We start from the raw sequence: 27,078 nt of genomic DNA on the forward strand, positions 1-27,078 counted from the left end.
AAATAGAATACAGTGTTGCTGGTGCTAGTTACAAGTACTTTTTATACAGTAAATGAATCTACTTAATTCAAAGTGTCATTACTATTAATAAATAGCAATATTCTATATAGTATTGCTAGTGCTGTTTAATACGTACTTTAATTCAATCGTTAGCAATTGTAGACAATAATTGTGTTGTTAAATTATATTCATAATAAAGGAATCGGTTGAACGCCGACTAAGGTTTGAAATGTGAGTAGCAACTCTGATAGTCTTATGTTAAAGTCATTAAGCGTAGATATAGAAAATAAAATAGAGAAACAATTCGTAATAAAATTATAGATCAAGTATAAAAAAAAAGGGTTAAATATATAATAGTATAAAAGAACCGCCGTGTAAGTACCAAACGAATTTTTTGTTAGTTTTTCGTAATAAAAAGGTTACAAGTTTTTAACAAAAGAACAAATATGACATTTAAGATATTCTCCCAATTACAAAAAGTGTAGAGGGGTTTTTATAGAGCAATAGTGGCTATAGATAAAGTTAGAGCGTGGGTAGTGTTGACCGTCTTTCTGACGATAGTGATTCTCAAGCCAAATCGGATAGTCATAATGATAACGAATGTCAGTCTCGAATTATTTAATTTAATGAAGTCTTGTATAAGTTGATAAACAGTCTAGATAAATTTTAATACTATTAAATAAATAGCATGTATGAAGGTTGATGACGGTGGACGAGGCTATGGCGAGGGAGGTATGTAGGGGCCGTGGCGTTTGGCACTCCTTTACCTCTGATTGCCCCGCTAGGGATAATGCTTTATCTATATAAAGCATGGAGTTAAGTGAAGTTAAAAGTATAGTATACAGTGTATACTTATGTCACGTAGATAAAGTATACATGTATATGGATTTATTTACTTCTAAGTGAATTGTGATGTTTAATGTATAGTTTAAGATTTAGTTTTAGAGCAATTGCTCTAGTTCAAGATGGGCAGATTGCCCCAGTTCAAGATGGGCAGATTGCCCCAGTTCAAGATGGGCAGATTGCCCCAGTTCAAGATGGGCAGATTGCCCCAGTTCAAGATGGGCAGATTGCCTCAGTAAATGATGGGCAGATTGCCCCAGTAAAAGATGGGCACATTGCCCTAGTTTCAGTTGGGCACATTGCCCTAGTTTCAGTTGGGCAGATTGCCCCTGGTTCAGTTGGGCAGATTGCCTCCAATGTCAGTTGGGCAGATTGCCCTGGTCTTAGTTGGGCAGATTGCCTCCAGTTTCAGTTGGACAGATTGCTACAGTTTCAGTTGGACAGATTGCTCCAGTTTCAGTTGGGCAGGTTGCTGCCAGTTTCAGTTGGGCAGGTTGCTGCCAGTTTCGGTTGGGTAGATTGCCCTCAGTTTCGGTTAGGTAGATTGCCCCCAGTCTCGGTTGGGTAAATGGTCCCTAGTTTCGGTTAGGTAGATTGTACCAATTTTATGTTGACAGATTGTCCCAGTTTTATGTGGACAGATTGTCTCAGTTTCATGTGGACAGATTGTCCCAGTTTCATGTGGACAGATTGTCCCAGTTTCATGTGGACAGATTGTCCCAGTTTCATGTGGGTAGATTGATTGCCCCAGCTTCATATGGACAGATTGCCTCGGCTTCATGTGGGCAGATTGTCTCGGCTTCATGTGGGCAGATTGCCTCGGCTTCATGTGGGCAGATTGCCTCGGCTTCATGTGGGCAGATTGCCCCAGCTTCATGTGGGCAGATTGCCCCAGCTTCATGTGGGCAGATTGCCCCAGTTTCAGGTAAACAAATTGCCACAAAGCTGATCACCTCCCAATTTGGGCCAAGTAGACGCGCAGGTAGCTGCTGCGAGCTACCTCGAGCAGACCATCAACGGTGACAACATCATCTTTGACTCCGTAAGGTGCCTAGCAGGCTTCTGCCGCCACGTTTCACGGAGGATTCTAATCTTCGCTGGCTCGCAGCCAGTGGGAGTCGAGGAGGAGCACTGTGAGGAGGAACAGATTGCCGCAAAGCTGATCACCTACCAACTTGGGCCAAGAAGACGCGCAGGTAGCTGCTGCGAGCTACCTCGAGCAGACCTTCAACGTTGACAACATCATCTTTGACTCCGTAAGGTGCCTAGCAGGCTTCTGCCGCCACGTTTCACGGAAGATTCTAATCTTCGCTGGCTCGCAGCCAGTGGGAGTCGAGGAGGAGCACTGTGAGGAGGGACATATTGCCGCAAGTTAAGGTAAACAGATTTCCGCAGGTTAAGGTTAGTAGATTTTTGCAGGTTTAGGTGAGCAGATTGCCACAGATTAAAATGGGTAGATTACTGCAGCTTAAAATGGGCTGATTGCCGCAGTTTAAAATGGGCTGATGGCCGCAAGTAAAGGTGGACAGTTTTCCGCAGGTTAAGGTGAGTAGATTTTGCAGGTTTAGTTGGGCAGATTGCCACAGTTTAAAATGGGCAGATTGCCGCAAGTTAAAGTAGGCAGATTGCCGTAGGTTAAGGTGAACAGATTTCCGCAGGTTAAGGTGGGTAGATTTTAACAGATTAAAATGTAAATGCCGCATCTTAAAATGGGCAAGTTATCGCAAGTTAAAGTGGGCAGGTTGCCACAGGTTAAAGTGAGCAGATTGCCGCAGGTTAAGGTTAGCAAATTGAACCAGGTTACATAAGTAAAAATTGGCCCTAGTTTAACATGGCAGATTGCCTTCAAATATTGTTTGTAAAAGCTGTAAATCTTTTTTGTAAGAGACATTATGTAAAAGTTATGAACCATAGTTATTCTTTTAGCTTTGTTTTTTTTTTTTTTTTGGATACACGAGGTCGTGTTTCGGTGCAGGACGGCCGAACTGTAAGACAATTGTCAGTGTGAGGGTATTTTACAGAATATAAAATAATAATACCCACATAATTATTTATAAAAGAGGAAGGGAACGGCTATAAAAAGTGACGTTTTTGATGGATTGAGTCAGTACGTCGTTATTCTGCCTGTCGTAAGGTGTAAAATTGTGACAGTGTTCAAGTATTTAAAATCAGTGTCATTGTTGGAACTATGAGTTTTAAAACGTGTATAAGTGTAAAGTGTTATATAGAAACAGTGTTAGAAGTGTGTATACGTAAAAGAGGAACAATAAATTGTGGTTATTAAGTATTTTATTATACTTAGCACCTGACATTTTTACATTATGTAGTATATATTGTTTGGTTAATAAACTTTAGGAAAAGATATTTTTTTAATTAAAAAAAAAAAAGAATTTCGTATACTTTGACCTTCATTACTTTGCTTGCATTAAAATAATTAATTATTATTAAAATACTTCAAAGTAAGCGCTGTACATTAGGAATGTGAATATAGTATACGAATCGTTACGTAAATTAGTACATTTTACAGTACCATACAATTGGTACAAATCAATTTAATGCTAGTTATTTGCATATTGACGTCTCTGCGTGCAGCTGTATATTAGACATTTAAAACATTACAAGGTTAATACAGGTCAGGTAATTTCATCTTATCAAGAGACACAAAAAAATTCACGATGTATTCCGCATAAAGCGTGGTTGGTATAGAGGAGAGTGCTTAGATATTCCGCTCTCCACTTTCACCTAATTTTCGCCTAATTTTTGATGCGTCCTGTGCCACTGCAACGACGGCCTCAGTTAAATGGCATGTAAGTACGCTAGAAATATCTTCACGTGATTACCGTTTCCGGATTCAAACCCAATTACCGTCAATTCAACTAATGCGTGTCTGTTCAAAACCTTAACGATCGTTTCGACCTTGCCATACGACTTTTGAAAAGCTTACATAGTTTTTTATTCGAGGGCATAGTGTTATATTGTTTTATTTTAACACGTTAAATTGAATTTTATTTATATGAGTATTGACATCAAAATGCCTTGCAAAATCGATATAGTCTGTTACCGACAATGATTAATTCACAATAGCCACCATTTTCGTATATTTCGTAACTGAATTATGCAAATATAGTTCGTATTTATTACGTAATAAATATTAGAATGGCATATCTCTGTGTTGTATCGTAAATAGTTCTCAATGAGTCCTGGCAACAACTGATTCGCATTCAGCCAAAGTTCGAAAGGAACGACGTGAATAGATAGCTTTTACTAATAAAGCTTATTATTTATTGAATAATGTGAATTCATTTTATACAAATTAATTTGCCGTTAGTGGCCAAAGTGGCATAGGTGTATGACTGTTACGATACGGCTGTGGATTCGATTTCCACTCGGGAAATAAATTATTTGAACGACTCGAAATATCTTCTGATAGTGGTGAACTAAGTGTCCACACTAGTTACGGTCTACCTAGCGCACGGTAGGCATATGGGAGATACAGCGAGAAGCAAAAGAAAGAGAACAGAGAAGGTTTTCCTCTTTCTTATTTATAGTATATCAGTATTTATGTTAGTGCTTTTTTTTATTCTTTTCCATGTATTTGCGTATATAGAATTTATATACAATTATTATTTCAGGAAATGAGGTGGTCGGGAAGCTTTGTTTGCAGGTTTCAGGGAAAAGTAAAAATTGTAAGTCTTATGTCTGTGTGTCGCTTCGTGTCGCTTTTATTTGTTTCTCTATGTGAAGTTAGTCTTTTTATTTTCTTGTATATTATATTTCTGTATATAGGCAGTTTTTCTTGTAATATACTCTTTTTCTTACGCTTATTCCTACCAAGATATGATACTTATTTAGCAATCTGATATTGAAAGTTGCGACTACCATTTTGGTTTCTTTCTACAGCTTACTTAGAAAATTTAAAAAAAGTTATTTATACTATACTAATATTGTAAACTGAAGATTTCTTTGGTTAAAGCTAATCTCAGGAATTACTGGTCCAAATTGAAAATTTTGTTTTTTGAGTTATTATATTTATACAGGGTGAGTCATATTGAACTTTCCGATTTCAATAAGGTGTGTATTAAAAACAAAGCGACATGCAGTAAAAATTATTTTATTGTTTGAAAGCACATAACATGCAGTTTTAATTTAGTTGGTTTTAAAAATGATATCCTGTAAATGTCTACCTCCATTGACCACACACTGCTGAAGCCTTTCCCGGAAGTTGTCCATTACTCGTCGAGTCATATTCAGCGGAATAGCATTGATTTCTTCCGTGATTGCAGCCTTCAGTTCATCGATGGTTCGGGGACGATGCGTGTACACCTTTTCCTTCAGGTAACCCCAGAGAAAGAAATCGCAGGGGGTTAAATCAGGTGATCTCGGCGGCCACCCAACGTCACCTCGCAAAGAAATGAGATGACCGGGAAACATTTGATTAGCAGGATTTCCATTGAACGCCTGGATGTATGGGCTGTAGCACCATCTTGTTGGAACCAGATGTTATCGTTGTCATGATTCTGCGTTAATTCCTCCAATTTCGGTTTCAGAAAAGTTTCAAGCATGTCGCAATACCGAGCAGAGGTAACTGTGACGACTTGACCATCTTCTTCAAAAAAAATAGGGACCCCACACACCAAACTCTGCAATAGCGCACCACACTGTCACTCGAGGGCTGTGAAGTGGTCGTTCGTGTAGGTTTCGTGGGTTATTCTCAGCCCAGTATCGAAAATTCTGTTTGTTGACAGTTCCGGCGAGGTGAAAATGTGCCTCATCACTGAAGATCAAAACAGCAGTGCGGGGGATCTGCTGAATGTCGCGGCATAAATTTGTTCGTGTGTCTAAGTCTCTAACTGTTAATTCTTACACTACCTGAATCTTGTATGGGTGAAATTTAAGGTCTCTATGCAGTATTCTGCGGACACTACTGAAAGATAATCCTAGTGAAGCGGCATGTTTCCGAACAGAACGCCGAGGGGATTGTTGAATTGAAGCCCGCACTCTATCCACGTTTGCCGCTGACGTTGACGTCCTAATTCGGCCTTGTGGTCTTGTTTTTAATGCTGATGATGTTGCTCTAAAATTTGATACCCAATTTCTGATTGTTGGTCCAGTGGGAATGGGATCACGTCGACCAATAGCAAAATGTAAACGGAACGCACGCTGTGTTGTGATCACGGAGCCGCCATTTTTAATAAACTCTTCAACTACGAACGCACGATGTTGTCCCGACCAAGCCATTGCTCACACTAAAACTGCATGTCATAGCGCGTCTAATGACACCATCCCCACCCTTCTACTCCTTCCCTTCTTCGTGCAACGTCCTTCCAAAACCGGAAAGTTCAATATGACTCACCCTGTATGTGAAGTTTACTCTATAAAAGGAGGCTATAGCTACTAGCTTTATTAAATCCTGATAATCGTTTTGATATCTTATGACCACTGGGGGGAAAGCCACTAGTAAAAGCTATTTAATGGTATTTTTTAACATTTTCTTACTTCTTAACAATTCCAAACTTTATTTACTTCCATTTATAATATTCTAAATTACGAATTGAATAAAAACTATAAACAAAGAATTGACTTTTGAAAGTTATAATATGATTGCAATTCAATATCAATCGCCTTGCAGCGACCGCCGCCTTTAGGATATACGAAGGAGATATAACCTCGAGATTAATTCATACCTCTGCCAGAACAAGCTTTTGCTTACGTCATATCCTTCACGCTTTATCCCGTAGAACGAACATTTTCTCTGCCATACTTCATATATAAAGTATTATTTCAAATCTACTTACATTTATCTGCACTCAAAAATATCCATTTGGCGGTTTTTTAATAGAATCCGAATAATAGCAGTTTAGCTGCCATTAAATCATAATTGATATCTTTGTATTCAGTTAAAAATAATATAATTTATAAGCCGGTTCTGTATTTTTACATAAAAATATGAAATATTAAGTTGCGACAAGACGATAATAAAGGGCGTTGATTGTAAAATATTGACACAACCTTTTTATATTCTTTAGTTTTCACTACTACAAGTACTTACCATGATTATTCTTCTAAAACAAATACTTTGAATCTTTTAATTTTTCTTTTATCCATAATTAGTATCGTTTACATTTTTATTATAGTTTAATTCCACACTTAAGAAAGAAAAATACTTTTTTAATAAACATATAAAATTGAACGTGCGGGATTTGAACCTTCTTCAACGAGTACAATCTATATCTCTCAACGAGTTTCGCGATATGCAGCAATGTTATTATCTATATTTATATAAAGAAATAAACAAAATTTTGCTATTTTCGTTTCATTTTTGGATAAATATAAATTGTTTGCTTATAAAATCCATGCGAATATCTACTGACAAGTTGTTTAGGTAACACGTCAAAAGAAACGAAGTAATAATAACCTACTGATGTACCTACTTATAATTTATAGTTACGTATTTTCTTACAAAAACTGCCTTTTAATTATAAGTAAATAAAAAAGTTAGTTACGTGGTGGTCATTAGAACTTGTTAAAAAAAAACATAGTCACACCTTTTTACGCAGTAAGCAGAGGGAACCTTACCTCAACACCACGCTGTTTCTATTCGAGCGGCGAAATGACAACAGTTTTAAATATTATAATTTCCTCGATTGGAAAGCGAACCCACACTCATTGTTGATCAGCTAGACGTCGGGACTCCCTATAGCACAACAGCCTCAAATATCTCTATATGTTTTGTTTTATATTCATGCAGTACCCGAGGGAACTGGGAAACAGTGTTAAGACACTTCGTTCCCATTAAGACACTCCTGTTGTGTCGAATTCTGGAGATTGAGATTCCGAATTCTAGATAGCTGCGCAAATTTGATTTTGGGATTAATTCTTACATTGATCAATTTTCTTCCCAAGTGTACAATTCGCGAACTTCGAGGCGGCCACGACTTGTTGACCGTAGTGTACATGATATTTATTTAGCTCGTACATCATCAGAACACGTATTGCTTACACAAGTACCAAATGTTAGTAAGGAAGATTAGTTCGTTGCAAGCGTCTTGGGTCTTGACCTTCATGTCTTTGTATGTATAGACACTATGTTATGGTGCCTATTGCATTATTACTTATATAAGATTATTATAATATTGAGGCTTGTTGTGGAGCAGGAACTTGCGACAGGTTATGGTTCGATTTCCATACAAAGAAATGAAATATTTAATAAGTATTTTCATTTCATCGCTTTGGTAACGAGTGATCAAAGCGCGGTGTTAAGTACCGCCATTATGTTCTCAAGTTTTAGTTTTGTTTTCATTTATGTTAGTGAAAAGTTTAGTCTTATTTTTGTTGGTGTAAAAGAGTTATTTTTGAATTGTACTATTAATTTAAATTGATTAATTATATAATCGACTTAATTAAATAAAATTACGTTCATTTTATACTTAATCAGTTGAAAATAAATGTGGTTTATTTTTATACCGATAAATAATAATTATTAATTTAATATACATACCTTGCTTAACTTGTAATTGTTATTACCAATAAATTGTGATTATGATTATTATGATTATGATTATCATCCATATTTGTTTATAATTATATCGAATAGAATAGATCATTCATTTACATGTCCACGATGCCATCGGCTTACCTGGTCAATGTTTATTTAAATCAACTCTAACATGTTTTACATAAACGTACTTGTGTTGTGTAAAATGTAAATTATTATTCAACTGCGGCGATTAAACTGTTGCCAGTCTCTAATAAGCCTTGTCTGACACGCATATAAACTTACTTACCTTTTTTTTAAGGCTGTAGCCGTATTGGTGGATAGAGAAGAAGGTACTCTGTCTCTGAGAAATTGCAAGCACTACGTGGTTGCTTAAAAGGATGTCGATGGCAGCAAAGGCGTCCCTGTAGAAATCGAATCTCGGCTTGTGGCAGTAGATCAAGCTAGGAATTTACTTAGCTTCACGCTTTCTCCCTAGCAGAGTGGGTAGCCAGAGAGAACGAAGGGTCAAACGTTATGATCCTTGCATACCTCTTTCGCTTTGGCACGCCTTGACGGGAGACTCTCGTGCAAGGAGCACGTGACCTTCCTCCAGTTTTATTGATACCATGTTTTCGAAGATCAACCGAGGTCCCATCTACCTGTTTTACCGCTTACTTTTCTTTCACAAATCTCTTTTGCCATTCTTTCAGCACTGTGTTATTTGACAATTTAAAAGTTCCGATTTCAGTTCTGCGTTAAAATTAATTATACATTAATAGGTGGTTATGGCCGTAAATTCGAGAATGGATTATCGGTATGGTATTATACCTTTCATTATGAACCACTATGCTGTTCTAAATTTCACGTAATAAAACTTGTAAAAGTGGGGAAAAGAAGTGTCTCAGTGAGGATGGAGTGTCTTAACACTCGGTTCCAGATTTCGTCTGTCTAAAATAATAGTTAGTTCAAAAAGCTAAAAATTTTAGAGGTATTAATTTAAGTTTAACTATCATTAAACCGATATGAATTGATACAAATATGGTTATAATGATAATAACATTTCTGAGTGCCGCTACATACTGATTTCCACATAAAAATAAACTATGAATAAAAGCTTAATTTAAATTAGGCATTGTATTAACATATATTGTATATTTAACCGGTTATAACATTTATAAAAACAAAAACAATATAATCAAGAGAAGACAAAATAAGACGACATCTTTTAAGTAATTGTTGACTCATAAGAGGCTACGTGAGAAAGATATACGAGATGCTCTATAAGGCAATGACCACATTATCACTGTCCTTCAAACCTGTACTCTATATCAATAGTGTTAAGGTTTAATTTCAAATGGTAAATAAGTCAAAGGTTTCTATTTCACAGAGGATCATGCTAAAATACCACCGTGTTACGTTACGTGATCGGTCTCGATACGTTTTTTTTGAGGTTTTTGATTGTATTACAGTATTAAGTTAAACTTTATATTTATTTAACAATTAAATTGAACTTTATTTTTACTTTACACTTTAACTTTACATTTGTCTTATCTTAATATAAAGCCTATTTGCTATACTTTCACTTGGAATAAATTATTTATAATTCTACATTTGCTTAAATTTCAAACTTAATTTAGTTTTATTTATTAAATATTATAATATATTAGTTCAGTTCCGCCACTCGATAACATCTAGAAAGTTAAGCGGTGCATAAGGAACCTAGGCTCTCCACACAGGGTTCCCTCAGCCTATCCTGCTATAAACAGCGTAGAGCATAAAAGAAGTAATCATAAATATACTCCACTTTTCCACAGTAACAGAAAAGCCAGCTCCAGCAAAGACCGGTCCACATGGCGTCCAAGTTGTGAACACTGGGCCGGACCACTCCTTCGTGCTGGATGAAGAGTCCCTCGAGAAATTGCTGCTCCAAGATGACATTAAGGACAGATCAGCGGTTGTCATATCAGTCGCGGGGGCGTTTAGGAAAGGGAAATCTTTCCTTTTGGACTTCTTCCTCCGGTATATGCATCAGAAGGTCAGTTATATTGAGTTATGATTCATATCCGGGTGGCGTCATACCGACAGTGTGGCTTGAATTTACCTATTTTGTTTGTAATTACAAATTCTTGAAACAATGACAATATATGAAACAATTGTGATACGCACTTTTTACCGACCTGAACCAGGTATGATTAAAGTTTCCGACTGTTAAGACACTTTGTTCCCATTCAAACGCTTCCATTTCCCACTTTCCGCCGAATTCTGGAGACATTGAACATTGAGTGACTCAACACTCAATACTTCTAGGTGGAATTCAACACCGCACTTCGCTTCGTTACCAGAGCAAGGAAATGAACATATTAAATATTTCACTTCCTCGTGCGGGAATTGAACCCATAACCTGTCATTTTATTTATCAATTTTATATTTGATTTTTGTATACAATTTATAACTTTTGCAGTACGGCGCGGGCGGCGGAGGCGGCGAATGGCTGGGCAGCGAGGAGGACCCGCTGGTCGGGTTCAGTTGGCGCGGTGGATCTGAACGGGACACCACCGGCATACTCATGTGGTCTGAGATCTTTAAGGCCACACTTGAGGATGGTGAAAAGGTATTTGTTTTGGTACTATAGTGCATAGTGTAGTAAAATATCAGGAGTTATTTTGCGTATTTATATTCTATTGAAGAACAATGTTTTTATAATAGATTGTCTTGTCTACCCTGCAGTATGTGGGTGAATGAGTGTTGAAACATCATTGCAGCAATTTAATTGACTCAGTAAACATGTCTTTGATCTGGATTATCTGATAACGTTTGATGCGCCTGTTTAAACAGAATTTGTGTAAATTATAATTTCATTTGAAAGAATGTCTCTATATTATAAATATTTTGCGGGATTTGTGACCATAATTCAAAAAGAGACAAAAAATTAAACAATTTTTTGTTCTTTTTCTATATTGCTAAATGTGGCATATGAGATTACAATAAATACTAAAAAATATTATAAACAGAAAATATATTATATTCTTTGCATTTTTCAAGACATTTTGTGTCTTACTTACCAGAGCGATGAAATGAAAATAATTCATACCCCCAAATGGGAACCGAACCCGCAACCCGCGCGTTTATAGTTAGTAGTATGAAAATTTCATATGTATGATTATGTTTCCAGGTAGCAATAATCTTGTTGGACACTCAGGGCGCGTTCGACAGCGAGTCCACAGTGCGCGACTGCGCCACAGTGTTCGCACTCTCCACTATGCTGTCATCTGTTCAAATATATAATCTGTCACAGAATATACAGGAGGACGATTTACAGCATTTACAGGTACAACGCTGGTTATAAATAAATTCTTTTTTAAGCTTAAGCTACACAGCAGGGTAGGCAGGAGAAACCTTGGAACCTAGTCTAAGATACTCTGTTTCCATTAAGATACTTCTGTTCCGCAGGGCCCGCCGCATTCTGGAGAATTCGCTGCAGGCATTGCGTGTAGAGTGGACTCAATACCGCCTTTTTTTTGATTAACCAGGGCAAGCAAATGAAAAATATTACATATTTTATTTCCCGAGTGTAAATCGAACGCACAACAATGGCGTTTACAGTTACACCCTTGTACCACCGGGTCACGACTTCTTCTAAATAAACATTGTATTGAATTTGAATTTGTCTAAACTGTAATAGACATAGTTTGGTCAATGGACAATTATAGATAAACGTGCGTTATACAAAGAATATGACCAAATAGCAGCTATCTAGGATAAATGTTTAAGCTCGTCATACAAACATAAACATTTTAAAACTATTATTCCCTTATTAAAATAACAATATAATTATTAAAATAATTAACACGATAATAACAGTTGTTCACAGAGTACGGGCGTCTAGCGTTAGAGGACGGGGGGCGGACGCCGTTCCAGAGACTACAGTTCGTTGTACGGGACTGGAGTTTTCCTTATGAGGCACCGTACGGAGCTCAGGGCGGACAGACCATCTTGCAGAGAAGGTTAAAGGTGTGGTTTATAGTTTGATACATAAAAACGATGTGCGTTGAATTTTTAAATAAAAAGTCCTTTAAAATATGTATATATCCATTCATATTTTAAAGGCTTTTTCTAATCCACGATTTAAATTACATTATATGTAAGTGATTGCTAGTTTAGGTGAAGTTAAGACAAATGAATTGATAATTTAAACGACGATTAGTGTTATTAGATTTTTTTTTAATTACAAAATGCACTTTCTAGTATTGCTATGTATTATTTTGATTCTAAAAACAACAATTTTATGCATATTTTAAGATATTTTGTTTATACGAAGTTGATGCGAGTCGCCCGTTTCTTTGCTCCAATAAAAAAATGGTTTTCATAAGTGTCGATTTTAAACGCATATAAACTACGTTATAATAATTATTTTTTCTCCTTTCATGTATATTTTAAGTTAGTTTTGCAACATTTCCATCCATGGATGTCTTCATTCATAAGAGTGTCTGGAAGTATATCAAATGTCTTTTGTCTTGTATCAGGTATCAGACAAACAACACCCCGAGCTACAGTCCCTCCGTAAGCACATAACATCGTGTTTCGCGGAGATAGCATGTTTCCTGATGCCGCATCCTGGACTACGTGTTGCTACTAGTCCAGATTTTGATGGACGACTTACTGGTAAAAAAATATTATATATTTAAATAAACATTACATTGTGACCGTCGCGTCGCAATGGAAGTCCCCTCGAATGATTGAGAATTTATATTGTTCCTTTCATCGCACTGGTGAGAAGGATGCGTAGCGTTCAGTTGCGCCACTCCCGGATGACATGATATGTCTCGAAAAAATCGGAATCGAACCCACAACCTGCCACATTTAGTCGCACGCTTGTAACCCTGGCCCACTAAATCTTGTATTGGGGTACCATTAATATTAATTAAATAACCATTTCTTTCAGATATCGAGCCGGATTTCAAACGGGCACTTCAACAGCTAGTGCCAATGTTGTTAGCGCCGCACAATTTGGTGCCCAAACAGATAAACGGCCAGAGGGTCCGAGCTAAGGACCTTTTGTTTTACTTCAAGAGCTATATGAATATATATCATGGGAACGAACTTCCGGAACCGAAGAGTATGTTGGTGGTAAGTGGATTATATGTATCTGTACTAATCATAAAGCTCAAATTACTCGTTCGAAATGATAAATATTTTTTTGTTTGTATTGTTCCCCTCCTCCTCCCAAATATCGAAGAAGTCTAAATTATGTATTATATCACATTACCAATTGCTATTTCAGGCCAGTCGTGGCACAAAGGCACAAGCGTACGACTAAAAACGCTACAGATTCAGGGTTCCATTCCCATTTGTGGACATGAAATATTTATCTAAACACACAATGCCTCAAGAATTCGGCGGAAAGTGGATAACGCAAGTGTTCTAACACTGGGTATCCAGGTTTCCTCTGAATACCATTTTATGTGCGGATCATTCTAGCTAAAATAAAAGATAACTATAATTTTATAATGCTTACAGGCCACAGCAGAAGCGAACAACCTCACTGCAGTAGCCGAGGCCCGCGAGGTGTACACGACGTTGATGGAAGAGGTGTGTGGGGGCGCGCGCCCTTACTTGCAAACCACACTCCTGGAGGCGGAGCACGCGAGGGTCAAGGACAAGGCGCTGCTGGCGTTCAGGGCCAAGAGGAAGATGGGCGGCGATGATTTTAGCAAGGCGTATTGTGATCAGCTTTTATTGGTAATTTCTTGTAGTTTTTCTTAAATATAAATTCGAAATTTTCTCCAACTTGTCAGCAGTTCTGTTTAGGTGGTTTTTTCTCTTTTAAAGGTTAACGTCCAAATCATAAACTTTATTACCCAAAGGAGAGATAAGTACAATTTGGTAATATTATAAATGATAAAATAAAGCGGATAAATTCATTTAATTACGAGATCATATGACTTTTCAATGATTTTGGTACAAATGTTTTGAATGTCAAAAAAACATACCCATTCAAAGATAATATTCTGTTAATATTAAAAAAATCCATTTCATATCCAGGACCTAGAAGAGCAATTCAATCAATTCCGAGCCCACAACGAGAGTAAGAACATATTTAAAGCGGCTCGCACGCCGTCCGTACTGTTTGCCGCTGCCCTAATGTTCTACGTACTAAGCGGAATCCTCGGGCTAGTGGGCCTATACCCGTTGGCCAACCTGTGCAACTTGACTATGGGGCTGGCTTTACTTACGTTGGCGTTTTGGGCATATATTAGGTATATATTATCTTTTGTTTATATAAATTATGGGTTTGAGGCTCTGGTAATACAGCGCGGTTGTTGAGTTTAACCACTCAAGAATGAAATGAAATTAATGTTAAATAACCTCTGTGTAGTTTGACGATGTTGACATCTTGGATTTAATTAATTAATAGACATTATTTATTAACAAACGCAAAAATATATTAATATTCTTTTCTCATTTCAGATACAGCGGTGAAATGAGAGAAGTGGGAATCATGATAGATGAATCGGCTAATTGGTTATGGGACAATGTAAGTTTTATTTTTAATTAAGTTATTTTTTTTATATTTTTCTTCATAATATGTCTAAAATAAGGAAAACAAAAATAGTCATGTTTTCTTTGATAGGTAAGTAAGTCTTACTTAGCAGTAATCCATCAGAAAAGCTGACTTTAAATTAAATTAAAATTTCAAAATTTTATTTAAAATGAGAAGAAAACATAAACATCTACAGTTTCTTAATATTTTGTTCATACAGAAAAATTATTCGAAACTAGTTGTTAATCTGTACTCCAAATGAAATCTTCTTCTTAGACCACCTACCATAGCATTGTAGGTGATCCATCGAAGGAGCTTTCACACCAAATATATATATTTGCTATAATATGAGATATCCAGATAACATTTAAAAAACAAATAAAAATATATATTATACTCGAAATATATTTTTTCTAGGTAATGAAACCAGTATACCAAGCTGGATTAGAGAAGGGCATGGAACACGCGGCTGCTGCGGCGGCGGAGCGTGCGTTAGGACCGTCGACGCCCACGCCCAACGCCAATGGGAAACACAAACACTTGTGATGTCCAAAACCACGCCCACGGGCCAGGCCACAACCCCAGCTACGCACCAGACCACAGACCAAGTCACACGCCAGGCCGCAACACAAGTCATGCGCCAGGTCACAGTTCAGGTCTTGCACCAGGCCACAACCCAAGTGTTGCGCCAGGCCACAACCAGACCCTACGCTTTATACCACAAGCTCTATACTACGTAACTGTAAACATAGTTCCATGTTCGCAGTTAGCTAGTAAAGAGATACAACTAAGATATAACATTGTCAATACTATGGGCATTATTTGTGTGAAATTTGACAATTGTTTTTTTTTTTTTTCAAATTTATATGCAGTTTCATAGTTCCTTTGATAAGGGAAATTTTAAATAAAAATAATGAAGGAATTGTATATAATTTCCGAGAGGAAATTATCTATTCCTTGTCTATGAATAGGAATATCAAATTTATTATGGAACTCCATAAATGATTATTAATTTTAATAAGTCTGTAACAATGCAAAAAATATTATTATTTTAACAGCTAGTCAATTGATTACTTATTTTGACAATAAATATTAACTTTTCATTAAAAGGAAAGCCTATTATGAGTGAAAAATAAAAAAAATCAATAATCACCATATAGGCATAAGTGAATGTGGAAATTTAAATTTGTTTTTTTAACATACCATCGGTTGTGACACAAAATGGATGGGATATAAAAGATGTATTTAATTGTAAATATTCACAGGGTCATAGATTCAAAATGGAAGGTTCGGTTTAATAGTTTTAGCGATTTAACAATATTTCAATATATTGTTTAAAATTATATCTTTCAGAGAAGCAATAATATTAAAGAATTTTATTGGTGGAATTGTTTCCTATATTTGGTCAAAATATTGAGGCCGTCAGAGTCTGGCTGTAATAGCGATGGTTTCAGGTTCAATCACATAGGTTAATGAATATATTTTAATTGTTTTCGTTTCTTCGCTCTAGTAGACACACCGCGGCGTTGAGTTCCGCCTCTCAGAGCGCAATGTCTTCGCAAAGTTGGATGGAAAGTGTGGAATGTAGTTCCTCAACATTATTTTCTCTCTGCCTACCCTGCTGTATGCGGGATACAGCGTGAAGCTGCTGGTTAAAGTGTGCGTGGTGACGTTTTGAGTTAGACTCTAGAATATAGAAAAAAGTTGGTTTTCAGAAATTTTATGGTAAAGGAATGTTGATGGTGGAGGACGCTCCCTGTACAGTTATAGACAAAATATATTGTTAGTTATAGTTTATATATTATTTATAGGTTAATTATGTATTCTTGGTTAATCTAAATGGTTTTTTTTAATTGAAAAGATATTTTTGATTATGTTAGAAAAATTGCTTGGAATCATTGCCTTTTAACATCTGCTCTCTCTTAAAGACAATTACAAATACTTTTTAAAGCCTAAAATATTCTGTTTATCAAAATTTCAGCTTAAACCATTTGGATTAATAAAGTAATACTGCTAAGATAAAATCTTTGTGTAACAAACAAACATACAAAATCATGACCGACGCCTAAACTGTAAAAAAAACGTGGATGTTTTTTTAACAACTTGCACAAACTTATACTAAAATCATGTTTTAACAGAATCAATGTAAATCAATCACTTGTTGTGTTGCACCCTATGTTGAAGTACTTAAGACTCATTTTGGTGTAAAATTATGTAAATAATTAGTTATTTTGAACATGTCGTGTGTCTTTTTATCTTTTTAGCCCTTATTGTGCCAATATTGAGTCGAATTTCCACTTTCTTTGAATTATATTGTTGTAAATTTTGCAAAGTTTATTTCACTGTTCCGTAAGTTGATATTTTTTGTTCTGTTGCCTAATGTTTTCTCGTCTCGATATATGATTTTATAACTTTTTTTTTCACATCAAAATAATTAAGATATTATGTTATTTCAATAAAGGACATTGGATTTTTGACAACTTTTTTTTTAATGCTTGACTTTTAATCTTTCCTATGATAGCTGTATGTTTATTGTTGTCGATTTAGTTTATTCGGCATATTTTTATAATACCTAACATAGTGCCAAAAAAATGATGGGTTATTTTGGTTTAACTCATAAATAAATTTTAGTTTAGACAACTTGTTACAAATAACTGACGTCAAGCGTTTTGTTTTGAATATCAACTTTGAAATGTAAATAGTTTTAATTCAATCATCTAAGTTTCCCTCGATTATTAATTTTTTGTCTGTAATATATTATTTAATTGCTCAAAATAACAATTAAGTTTTTTAACAAATTAAAGTTAAACTAACTTTAATGAATAATTAATATTTTTATAGTTATCAAAAATAATATTAAACATCTCATGTTAGTTAAATTAAATATACATACTAAATCATAGGTCAAATGCATTTTCCTTTTTTATTTTATTTCCTTGTTATCTGTGGTAGTTTATTTGTTTGTATAATAAAAATACAGATGTCAATTTTATGTGTTCAATTGTGACAATGATTTCTCTTTAACTATTAAAGCTTTTTACCGATTTTATGAATTTGAATAAATATAGTCAAAATTATGTATTGTTTGTTTTTTGAAGTTATATGTGGAGTGCAGTGTCTTCTTTACACTATGTTCCTTTATATGTGGAATAAAGCATACAACAAAAAAAAAAGAAATAAAATATAATTCACTTATTGTTTATAATATCTTCGTATAAAAATGTAAATTGGCCAAACGTAATTTAATTCTGTTAATCATATATTTAGCTTTCATTCGATTCATCAAATGAGCATGTAAGGAAGGTAGTTATGCTGAGAAGAACGACAACATACTCAAATTCGTCTGTCGTCGACATTTTTATTCCCTAAATATTAAATGACTAAGACATTAGTCAGTAAAGCCTATTAAGGCTGTGCCTAATAAGTTATAAAAAATCTTTAATAAAATAATAAACAAAATGCTTACAGGTAAAAATAAATAAAAAATTGCAACTGTTTAACCTATTATAAGAATAGTGATTAATCGCATATATTTAGTATTATATATTTTTGGAAAACCAATGATTCGAACACTGCACTTGTCCGTAGTTACGCAAAAAAATATATACGCGGTTAATATTTAAATAGTCTCATTAAAAATGTGTAATAATCGTGAAAATGAAAGATCTTACTATAAATAAAAATTCCACTAACAATTTTAAATATTCTAAGACGAAAAGAAAATACTTTTGAAATCGCTCATTTGGTGCAACAATGACGTATTTGCACTTTTTGAAATATCGCAATATGTAAATATACTCTCCGCTTACGTGAAACTCTTTTGAGCGAAATGGATTTCTTCTGAAGCGTTGCAAGAGTTGGTGCTTCACTAAACCAATTATGGGATCATGGCTATAAATATTTTACATGTCAAGTTAGTCCTTCATCCGTGTCTTTTGTCATCTCAAGAGAATTTGTTTTCCTTTTGTCACCAAACTTGGTTATCCTATGGAAGTTTTTTCGCTTCTATAGCCTCAAGTCCAATATTTATTAAATTAACTTCTCCCACTTTGTTGGTGAAAAGGTTCATCACCTATAAAATATGAAATTAATTATAAGCCATATTTCTATAATTAGTGCAGTCACTTGTGTACGACTGACGACTGTAATTGATAGGATTAAATTTCATTTTGGGGAATTTATATTTCTAAATAAGTATATTCTCATTTTGCTGATCTGACGGAGTGTGGGAGTGGGAATAAAGTGTGATATTACAATTAAAGTTTTCTGTAAAAAAAATCTGCTTCACGCTACATCTATTATATTATACTATTAACCTAGTGCTAAGACACTCCGCTCCTCACTTTCTTGATATAAATAAAATAATTCTGGATATAAATAAAATAAATATTTATTCTTCTAGCCCCATTGGCCTCTACAGTGACACCGGGAGGTTAGGGAAGAGGGTACCTTTGATGTCTTCACCAGACTGGGCTTGTACTCGCAACGATTGCTTACGACCAGGAACTGTTCCGTTGCGCCTACACGGCCTCAAGTAAATTTAAGCGCTATTCTAAAATGTATTGAATGGATATAATAGTTATACTTACTCTTTGAGTATTGTTGTCCAATATCTGAGCTAGGGCCGCCAAATTACCAGAGATCCTGAATAAAAAAAAATATTTTTATAAAATCATATTTAAAATTAAATGTTTATGTTGTATTTTATTTATATTATTATTTATTTAATTTGACAAAAAAAATGTAATTGAAAAAAGCGTGTGAGTAGGTATATTAAAAGAAATATATATATATCAAATGTATATTTTAAACTTTTTTTTTCAAATCTTTAATTTTTTTTTTTTTTTGCCCAATTTAATGATATTTCTTGAGTGGGGATCGCTAGGATCCTAGATCGCTAGGGGATCGAACCTATTACTAGGCTATGGTAATATCATTATGTTAGTGCTAAATGAAAATAACGAACCTAGAATATACCCATAATATGAGTAAAATGAAACAAGAAATAGCCATAACATTAGCCAGCATGGTCACAGAGTGCAAGCCGAAGACATCAGTGATGGACGCCAGCGCCCACCCCACCAGCGCGCCCATAGCCAGCACGAGCGCCGTGCCCAGACGACGGAATACATTCTTGCTGTCATTACGCACTTTGTACTCTTCGTATTGTTCACTCAGTTCCTAAATTAATATTACTTAAAAAAATATTTTTAAGAAAACCAGTCAAACGTTTTTGATAATTACTTAAGCTTATGCGTTTTTATCGAGCTACTTCGAAATTCTTATATGCTTGTTACAACTTATGTTATTAGCATCTCAGAAGGGATTTTATTCTCTCATTTTAAGAAATTACCGTTACCGAAGAATGATTAATGGACAAAAGAGAATTCATTCAATTCTATCTATTAAATATATTAATACGAGTATCTTCAATGTGTTTGGCACACATTATAGGAAAGCTTTATAGTGATTTAACGTTAGTAATTTTAAAAGCGTTTTTTTAAATGCATACAAAAAAATAAAAAAGCAGGTAGGTACATCAATTAGTTTATCGCTGTACGTCGCACTAAACTCTTTGCCCCCCATTTTCTTTTTGGAATTGAATGCGAGTAGGGCTTTGTCCTTCGCGCGGACGTGCTCGTTGAGCAACGCGTCGGGGGAGAGGTAGGACCGCGCCCCTCCTGCCGCCTCCTCCATCAACTTCTCGTACACATCCTTGGCTTCCGCAACTGCGGATAAATTGTTTGCTTCTGCTGTTGCCTAAAAGTTAGAATATTATCTATATGTAGATATGACACATTATTTTATTATTTTTATCTTCACCCCGTATCCCGTTCATAGCAGGGTAGGCCAATGGTACCTGAAAACTTAAAGTTACATAATACTTCGTTACCATTAAGACACTTCCGTTGTCCCATTGTTAAAAGCTAAGTTTATCAACTTAGCTTTTAACAATAACAAATTGGTTTCCCAATGTCGTCTTAATCATACTTGGGGCCCGTGACGCCGTGCCTCCATACTCTCGTGTGGTGTGTACCAATGTATCCAGAGGCCGCATAAAACAAAAAGCCAAAGGACCTTCACGCGTTTTCCCGTATAGCAGGGTAAACAGAATAAATATTACGTTATTTGACACTCCCGTTCCGTCTCTCCGCCCGATACAGGACTCAACGCCGTAAACCAGTGATAGGTACATTACCTGTAAAATGGTTTTGGGTTCCGGTAGAGTGGATCCATTGAAGACATTCAAATAAGATTTAAAATATAATATTATGTCCCTCGCCTTGACTTTGTGGCCCCCAATTTTTTTAATTACTAAGTTTTCAGGCTCTGCCAGCATCGTTATGAATTCTTTTAAGTTCTTTTGAAAATCGTCATTTATGTCTGAAAATTACAAAATGTTATGATTATTTTCTGATATTAGGAATTTTTCATGTAAAAAATATGAAATAAGTAAATAATTCTTTTTTATTGTCATGCTGTATCCCATCCCATGCTGTATGCACACAGCAGGCGAGGTGGACAACGCCTAGTGTTAATGTTAAGATACTCCGTTCCCCACTAAGCGCAGAATTTTTGAGGCATTGCATGTTGAGTGGCGGAACTCAACGCCGGGCGGACAAATGAAAATAATTATTAATTCGGACGAAACGAAAAACAGAGTGTCTTAACACATAAAAAGTGATAATTAAATAAGTAAAACTTCACCATTTAGGCTTCCCTTGAAGTTAGGATTGGTGGCGACGGTAAGTCCAGGGTGCGGCATCAGGAAGCATGCAATCTCTTCAAAGCAGCTTACTATATGTTTCCTTAGAGATTGTAGTTCTGGATGCTGATCTTCCTTTATCTGTTAAATAAATTAATGTGTTGCAATATAAAAAAGCTATTGTGTAATTATTTTTCTTTTTAGTTCATTTTTAAGGTTCCGTACCTCAAATAAATTTATCTCGAGATTGAATTGAAATATTCATCTGAAATTATTATCAAGTACGGACCTTCAAAGCACACAAAACTAAGCTTCTAAGTCAACGCATGAGAGCGTTAATGCATCATTTTTCCTGCTTTTTATATAATTTGCCGCGTAATCAAAATCTATAAAGTACCTACTTCCTATAGACCTAAAGTTATGAAATTTGGCAAGAACAGGAAGTAACGTTATACATAACTAGGGACGCGGACCGGACCTCAAATTTGACTCGATGCACTCGCAAAATCTCGGTAGTGTTCACATGTTGTGCGAAACGAGAAATGATTTTTTGACCTTTTAGAATTTTTTTCAACTAAAACCATCTACGTGGTCATAGTTTATGTATATTTCATACTCAAATATTTTGATTGTGTTAAAACAGAAACTTCATGTTTTTCTATGCTATTTTCGGCTTGATACCTCCACGTAATCTCGAGATAAATGGTCTTAACAGACAGACTAAATAAAGTGATCCTATAGATCCTATAAATTCCGTTTTTACTTTTTGATGTACGGAACCCTAAAAATAAATAATCTTACACCAAGTCGTTTCTCGAGTAACTGTTTCCCACCCAACGCGCCGTAAGGATGATCGTAAGGGAAGTTCCAATCGCGCACCAAGAACTGTAGTCTCTGGAACGGTTTGCCTGCGCTGCCCTCTAACGCCAGCCTCCCGTAATCTGTAAACAACTAATTTCCAGCTATTTTAGTATCAAAATAAAAATATACGCTGCAGTGCAGATTTTGGTGGAAAGTGGGGAACGGAGTGTCTTAACACTAGGTTTCCTCTGCCTACACTGCCGTGTGCGGGATACAGCATGAAGCTGAAAAGATATATATTCCAGAAATACAAGAAACCTCATTTATGTTTATATAGCATTACTTATAAGACTCGAATAAAAACTTGTGTAGTAGTGTGTCATTGCCCTGTAGACTGTAGAGTTAGATATGGTATTTTTCTTTTCAGCTTCAAGTTCTATTTAGAGAAACTTGTATCAAAGACTCTTTGTTGTCCACTTTGGAACTCCCCATGAGTTTATCCCCATGAATCGCTCTCTTCGAATGAGAAAATGAAAATAATTCCTTTCTCTCAATAGCAAACCAACCTATAAATGTGGCGTTTAAATTTTGTCCCATATTTTCATTTCGTACCAAAGCAAACCATGTAAACTGAAGGGCAGTTCCCCCTGGTCATGATCCGTCCCACCATGGCCTCATATCTCTTCATATTTTTCAGCTTCTCGCTGTATCCCGTTCGACATCCAGAGCAAAGGAGTGAAAATATTAGGTAAGTATTTTATTCCCTCAAGTGGGAATCAAACCCATAACTTATCGGGATATCTATTCAAAGTATACATTATTCTGAAACATCATTACCTGTAGGTGTTGTAGATCATCTTCTTCAATGTTGGACGACAAATTGTAAATTTGCACCGACGACAGCATCGTGGACATCGCGAACACCGTCGCGTTGTCCTTAACAGTGGAGTTGCTGTCGAACGTTCCTTGCGTGTCCATCAGAAATATGACTACCTGGAAATTTATTTGGTACCATTTAGCATTTTTTCAGCTTCACGCTGTATCCCACATATAACGGGTTAGGCTAAGGTAACCTAGTGTTAAGTCACTCCGTTCCCCATCGTCTGCCGAATTTTTGAATCACTGTTTGTCAAGTGGAGGGTGGCATAACGCGTAAAGTTTATGAGTCTAATTTCGACGTGATATCAAGTAGAACTAGAATCTTACGCAAATTCTCTATTGCTCCAGATTATTTTATAAATGTACCTCTTCCCCGCTGTCTAAAGTTGCAATAAAAGGTTGGGACCACAACAGCAGTCCTGTGGTGTTGCGCTCGGAGCCGCCGCGCCAGCTGAACCCTTTCAGAGGCTCATCTTTCTTCCCGAGCCAGTCGTCGGTGCTAGGATTTCTTAAATTATACTGTAAACATAAATAAGCAGTGATTAATAAAATATATTTTGTTTATCATATTATTAGTTGTTCAAGAGATATAGATTAGTGGAGAAATAAGGAAATAGGCTGTTGATAAAATAATTAAAAATAGATATAGAATCTATTTTTAAATTTTATATAGCACTAAAAGAATTAATTTTAATGTTTCTAACATTAACATTATAATTATATTTTACGTGGCTATAAACAGTGGTTTTAATGGAAGTTAAATAAAAAAATGAAAACATTAGGTATAAGAAAATTTATACAAACCCGTTGATGCATGAAACGCAAGAAAAAGTTCAGTATAAACGATTTGCCTTTTCTAAAAGCCCCCGCGATAGTGATAACCACCGCTGGCTTGTCCTTGACAGCTTCATTAAGGAATAGTTCTTCCATTCCTGCCTCGTTTAAAGAGAACGTGTGGTCCTCATTGGGCGTCAGCACCTGAACACCTCTACCGAATGTCGGGTCTGCCATGGTTACTAAAATTATACAAAATATGTGTGAAATGTATATTTAACTGTAAAGTTAAGCCATCATGGGGCACTGCATCTGACTGTATACGCGGCGACGGTGCGTGGGGAACGAGCTGCCTTAACACTAGGTTCCCTCTCTCTGCCATGATACATGCAGCATTTTTTTAATATTGAATTGCGTTTGACCGCATCAAGGCTTATGAGCGTTGAGCGGTCTACGGTCTACGGTGGTGCACGCTTGCCTAGTAAGTACCTGTTGATTCCATTTTAGAAAACAGGAATTCAGCGTTAAGCTACAAAAACTGTATTTCTTTTTGGTAATTTTGTTCACCTGTATTATACAGTGATATTTTATAGTGTTAAGATACTTCACACACACACTTTTTTTTTTATAAATTATTTTTTTTATATAAAACATATAATAAAGGGCTAATATTAGAATGACAAAACGCTAACGAGAAAAACCAAACCTTGATACAATATCTTACGAGAAGTACTTTATAGAGGCGGCCTCCACTCGATGACTAATATTATACGTTTTACACTGTTTACTATTTTAGTGGATTTGAAAATGTTTATTATAACTGGCTGTACGGTCATTTTGTACAAAAATATATTTCATATAAAAAAATATTAGTTGTTTGTACGTTTGATTGTTAGATCGTTACTCATAAAAGGTTGTTTTTTTTACACTGCTGTTTCCCACATATAGCAGGGTTCAGGGTAGACAGAGGGTTTCTACGGTGTTAAGACATTCCGTTTCCCATGCATCGCGAAAATTCTGAGACATTGACATCGTGTTGGGTTGTGGTTAGTGGCGGAACTAAACGCTGCGCTTTGTCTTGTTACCAGAGGGAGGAAATGAAAATATGAAATAAATAAAGAATTACCAAGAGTACAGTAGTAGAATTACAACCCATATTATTTATAGATTACCTTTATTCCAGTAAATGACAAGGCAAAACGACTTATCAATTTATGTTGAATCCATATTCTCATTTTCCTCCAAATGCAATTCTAATAATAGTGAGCGTTAATTAATGATTATATTTTTGCATTTCACGTTTTTCCCCCTAGATCCCGTATATAGAAAGAGGGAACCTAGTGTTAAGACCCTAGGAGGTCCGTGGTCCCAAACACCGCCCAATTGTCAGAACTCACCGCTATTATCATGTTATTATACCTATGATTTTTCTTTGTAATTTAAAGCATTAAATCATTGTCTTCTCTACTTTTTATTTATTTTGTGATAACATGCCCGTGGTGGCTAGAAACACTTATAATAGAATATGTAATGATTTTTTGAATCGAGTTTAAGCTTCATAACATTGTTTCAATTTTATTGTATTTCCTATTTTAATTCTTAATTTCCCCACAAAAAATATACTATTCTTTTAAGAGATACTTCTTTACCACCTTTCCATAAAGTTAGGGTTCCGTGCCTCTTAAAGAAAAAAGGAACCTTTATAAGTCTGTCTGTCAAGAGCATTTATCTCAGGAACGCTTGGAGATATCCAGAGATATCGTATTTCTACGTTTACTTTTAAAAAAGATATACCCATTAATATCGCAAAAAACTTTTAACTTTTAATTATTATTATTATTAGACAAATTATAATATTTACACAAATACAATTTGTCCTTGTGTTTGCCTATGTGTTCTTCTGATATATAATAAGCTTTATTACTATATAAATCCGTTCAGCATTTTTCGCGTAAAAGTGTAACAAACATCCATTCTTACAAACTTTCACATTACACACATTACACATATTCAGCGGAAAATATAGCTTCTGAAAATACCTACTAATTGATGTTATTATAATTTTTAATTTAATGCAAGAAATTAATGCAATTTATAAACATACACATTTTAATTATACGCTTATGTATTGAAGCAAAAGGTTCCAAACACTTACCTATAGAATATATTATCTATAAGTAGGCCACACTATTCATAACACTTGCAAAATAACTAAAATTATGAAAGGTTTATTTAAAAATTTTAGGTAAAAATGTAGATTTATTAGGACAGGACCAGTTCGGTCGCACCTCAGTGATGTTATGCGATTCAGGACCGAAGGCGAACAGAATGATGTCATCGTCGGAGTCGATGCATACAAGTATAATATGATATCATTCTACCTCTACATCGTAAAATAATATATAAACTTCAAATCGTTTTTTTTTTAGTTTCACGCTGTATCACGCACACAGCGGGGTAGGCAGAGGGAATCTAGTGTTAAGACTACGAATTATGAATATACTATAACATATGGTTGCTTCGGAAATAACTGCCGAGAGGAGAGGTAGAGAGGAAGTAGAATATTTCAAATGGCCATCATTTTAAATATTCTATTCCGGTTCCGGTTGACAATGAGAATAGACGATGAAATGCGGGTTCTGCTGTATGCTTTAAAGAAAAATATTATGTTTATTACATCATATTTTTCTTAAGGTATAATAATAAATATAATGTTTATTCTAAATCTTCATCTGCTATCGAGTGGTACACGCTGTTACTGCTCGACCTGTAAGCGCCGCTTATATATTCATCTCATATTCGTGGTTGATTAGGGATTCCTTCTCCTCTTGAGTAAATGTGAGATATAGGGTTTCTTTTAATTTTATTATATAGAGGGAGTGTTCTGCTCATCTAAAAGAGTATACATATACGACGACATCCATGAGAATTCAATGGATGCATAATAAGTCTTGGTTGATGTCAGTCATTTGTAATAGACTACGGTCTCGGTCAATATGGGAAAGTTGGTTTATATCTCCGAGCAGTAGAGAGTAGAGTGTACTCCAGAGGTTTATC

The 27,078-nt window shown here is 35.5% G+C and overlaps 2 protein-coding genes across 7 annotated transcripts in view; one reads left to right on the plus strand and one right to left on the minus strand.

The window, feature by feature from the left end:
- Window positions 1-17,338, plus strand: part of atl (atlastin GTPase) — a 35,704-nt gene extending 18,366 nt beyond the window's left edge. For 3 of the 6 annotated variants that reach the window (XM_085189251.1, XM_085189249.1, XM_085189252.1), the window contains 11 exons: window positions 4,476-4,529; window positions 10,135-10,355; window positions 10,782-10,931; window positions 11,493-11,648; window positions 12,182-12,331; window positions 12,844-12,982; window positions 13,263-13,447; window positions 13,838-14,059; window positions 14,363-14,577; window positions 14,789-14,855; window positions 15,279-17,338. In XM_085189251.1, coding sequence (XP_085045377.1) covers window positions 4,476-4,529; window positions 10,135-10,355; window positions 10,782-10,931; window positions 11,493-11,648; window positions 12,182-12,331; window positions 12,844-12,982; window positions 13,263-13,447; window positions 13,838-14,059; window positions 14,363-14,577; window positions 14,789-14,855; window positions 15,279-15,407 — 1,688 coding nt within the window. In that variant the 3' untranslated portion in view covers window positions 15,408-17,338. The remainder of the gene's footprint in view (window positions 1-4,475; window positions 4,530-10,134; window positions 10,356-10,781; window positions 10,932-11,492; window positions 11,649-12,181; window positions 12,332-12,843; window positions 12,983-13,262; window positions 13,448-13,837; window positions 14,060-14,362; window positions 14,578-14,788; window positions 14,856-15,278) is intronic. The other 3 variants (XM_085189250.1, XM_085189253.1, XM_085189255.1) reach the window with 1 other exon arrangement.
- On the minus strand, window positions 14,362-26,338 carry LOC146537067 (atlastin-like). Its single transcript, XM_085189256.1, has 11 exons — window positions 26,177-26,338; window positions 24,052-24,263; window positions 23,614-23,766; window positions 23,206-23,361; window positions 22,369-22,518; window positions 21,570-21,708; window positions 21,061-21,245; window positions 20,400-20,621; window positions 19,828-20,042; window positions 19,451-19,505; window positions 14,362-18,933 (listed from the first exon to the last, which is right to left on the minus strand). Exons 2-11 carry the CDS (start codon window positions 24,256-24,258, stop codon window positions 18,847-18,849), a joined length of 1,569 nt encoding a protein of 522 aa, XP_085045382.1. The 5' UTR covers window positions 24,259-24,263; window positions 26,177-26,338; the 3' UTR covers window positions 14,362-18,846.
- Window positions 26,339-27,078: the final 740 nt, after the last annotated feature.

This window comes from Heliconius melpomene, chromosome 8 (assembly GCF_056956725.1).
Source record: "Heliconius melpomene rosina isolate 202511_hmr_F chromosome 8, ASM5695672v1, whole genome shotgun sequence".
NCBI classification, from domain to species: domain Eukaryota; kingdom Metazoa; phylum Arthropoda; class Insecta; order Lepidoptera; family Nymphalidae; genus Heliconius; species Heliconius melpomene.

Excerpts from the sequence above, each read along its gene's own strand:
- LOC146537067 (XM_085189256.1), bottom strand. The coding sequence starts at position 24,258 with ATGGCAGACCCGACATTCGGTAGAGGTGTTCAGGTGCTGACGCCCAAT. Across the intron at positions 23,767-24,051 it reads TGCGTTTCATGCATCAACGG|TATAATTTAAGAAATCCTAG; the intron begins GTTTGTATAAAT and ends TTATGTTTACAG. Across the intron at positions 21,246-21,569 it reads CTTCAAGGGAAGCCTAAATG|ACATAAATGACGATTTTCAA; the intron begins GTGAAGTTTTAC and ends TGTAATTTTCAG.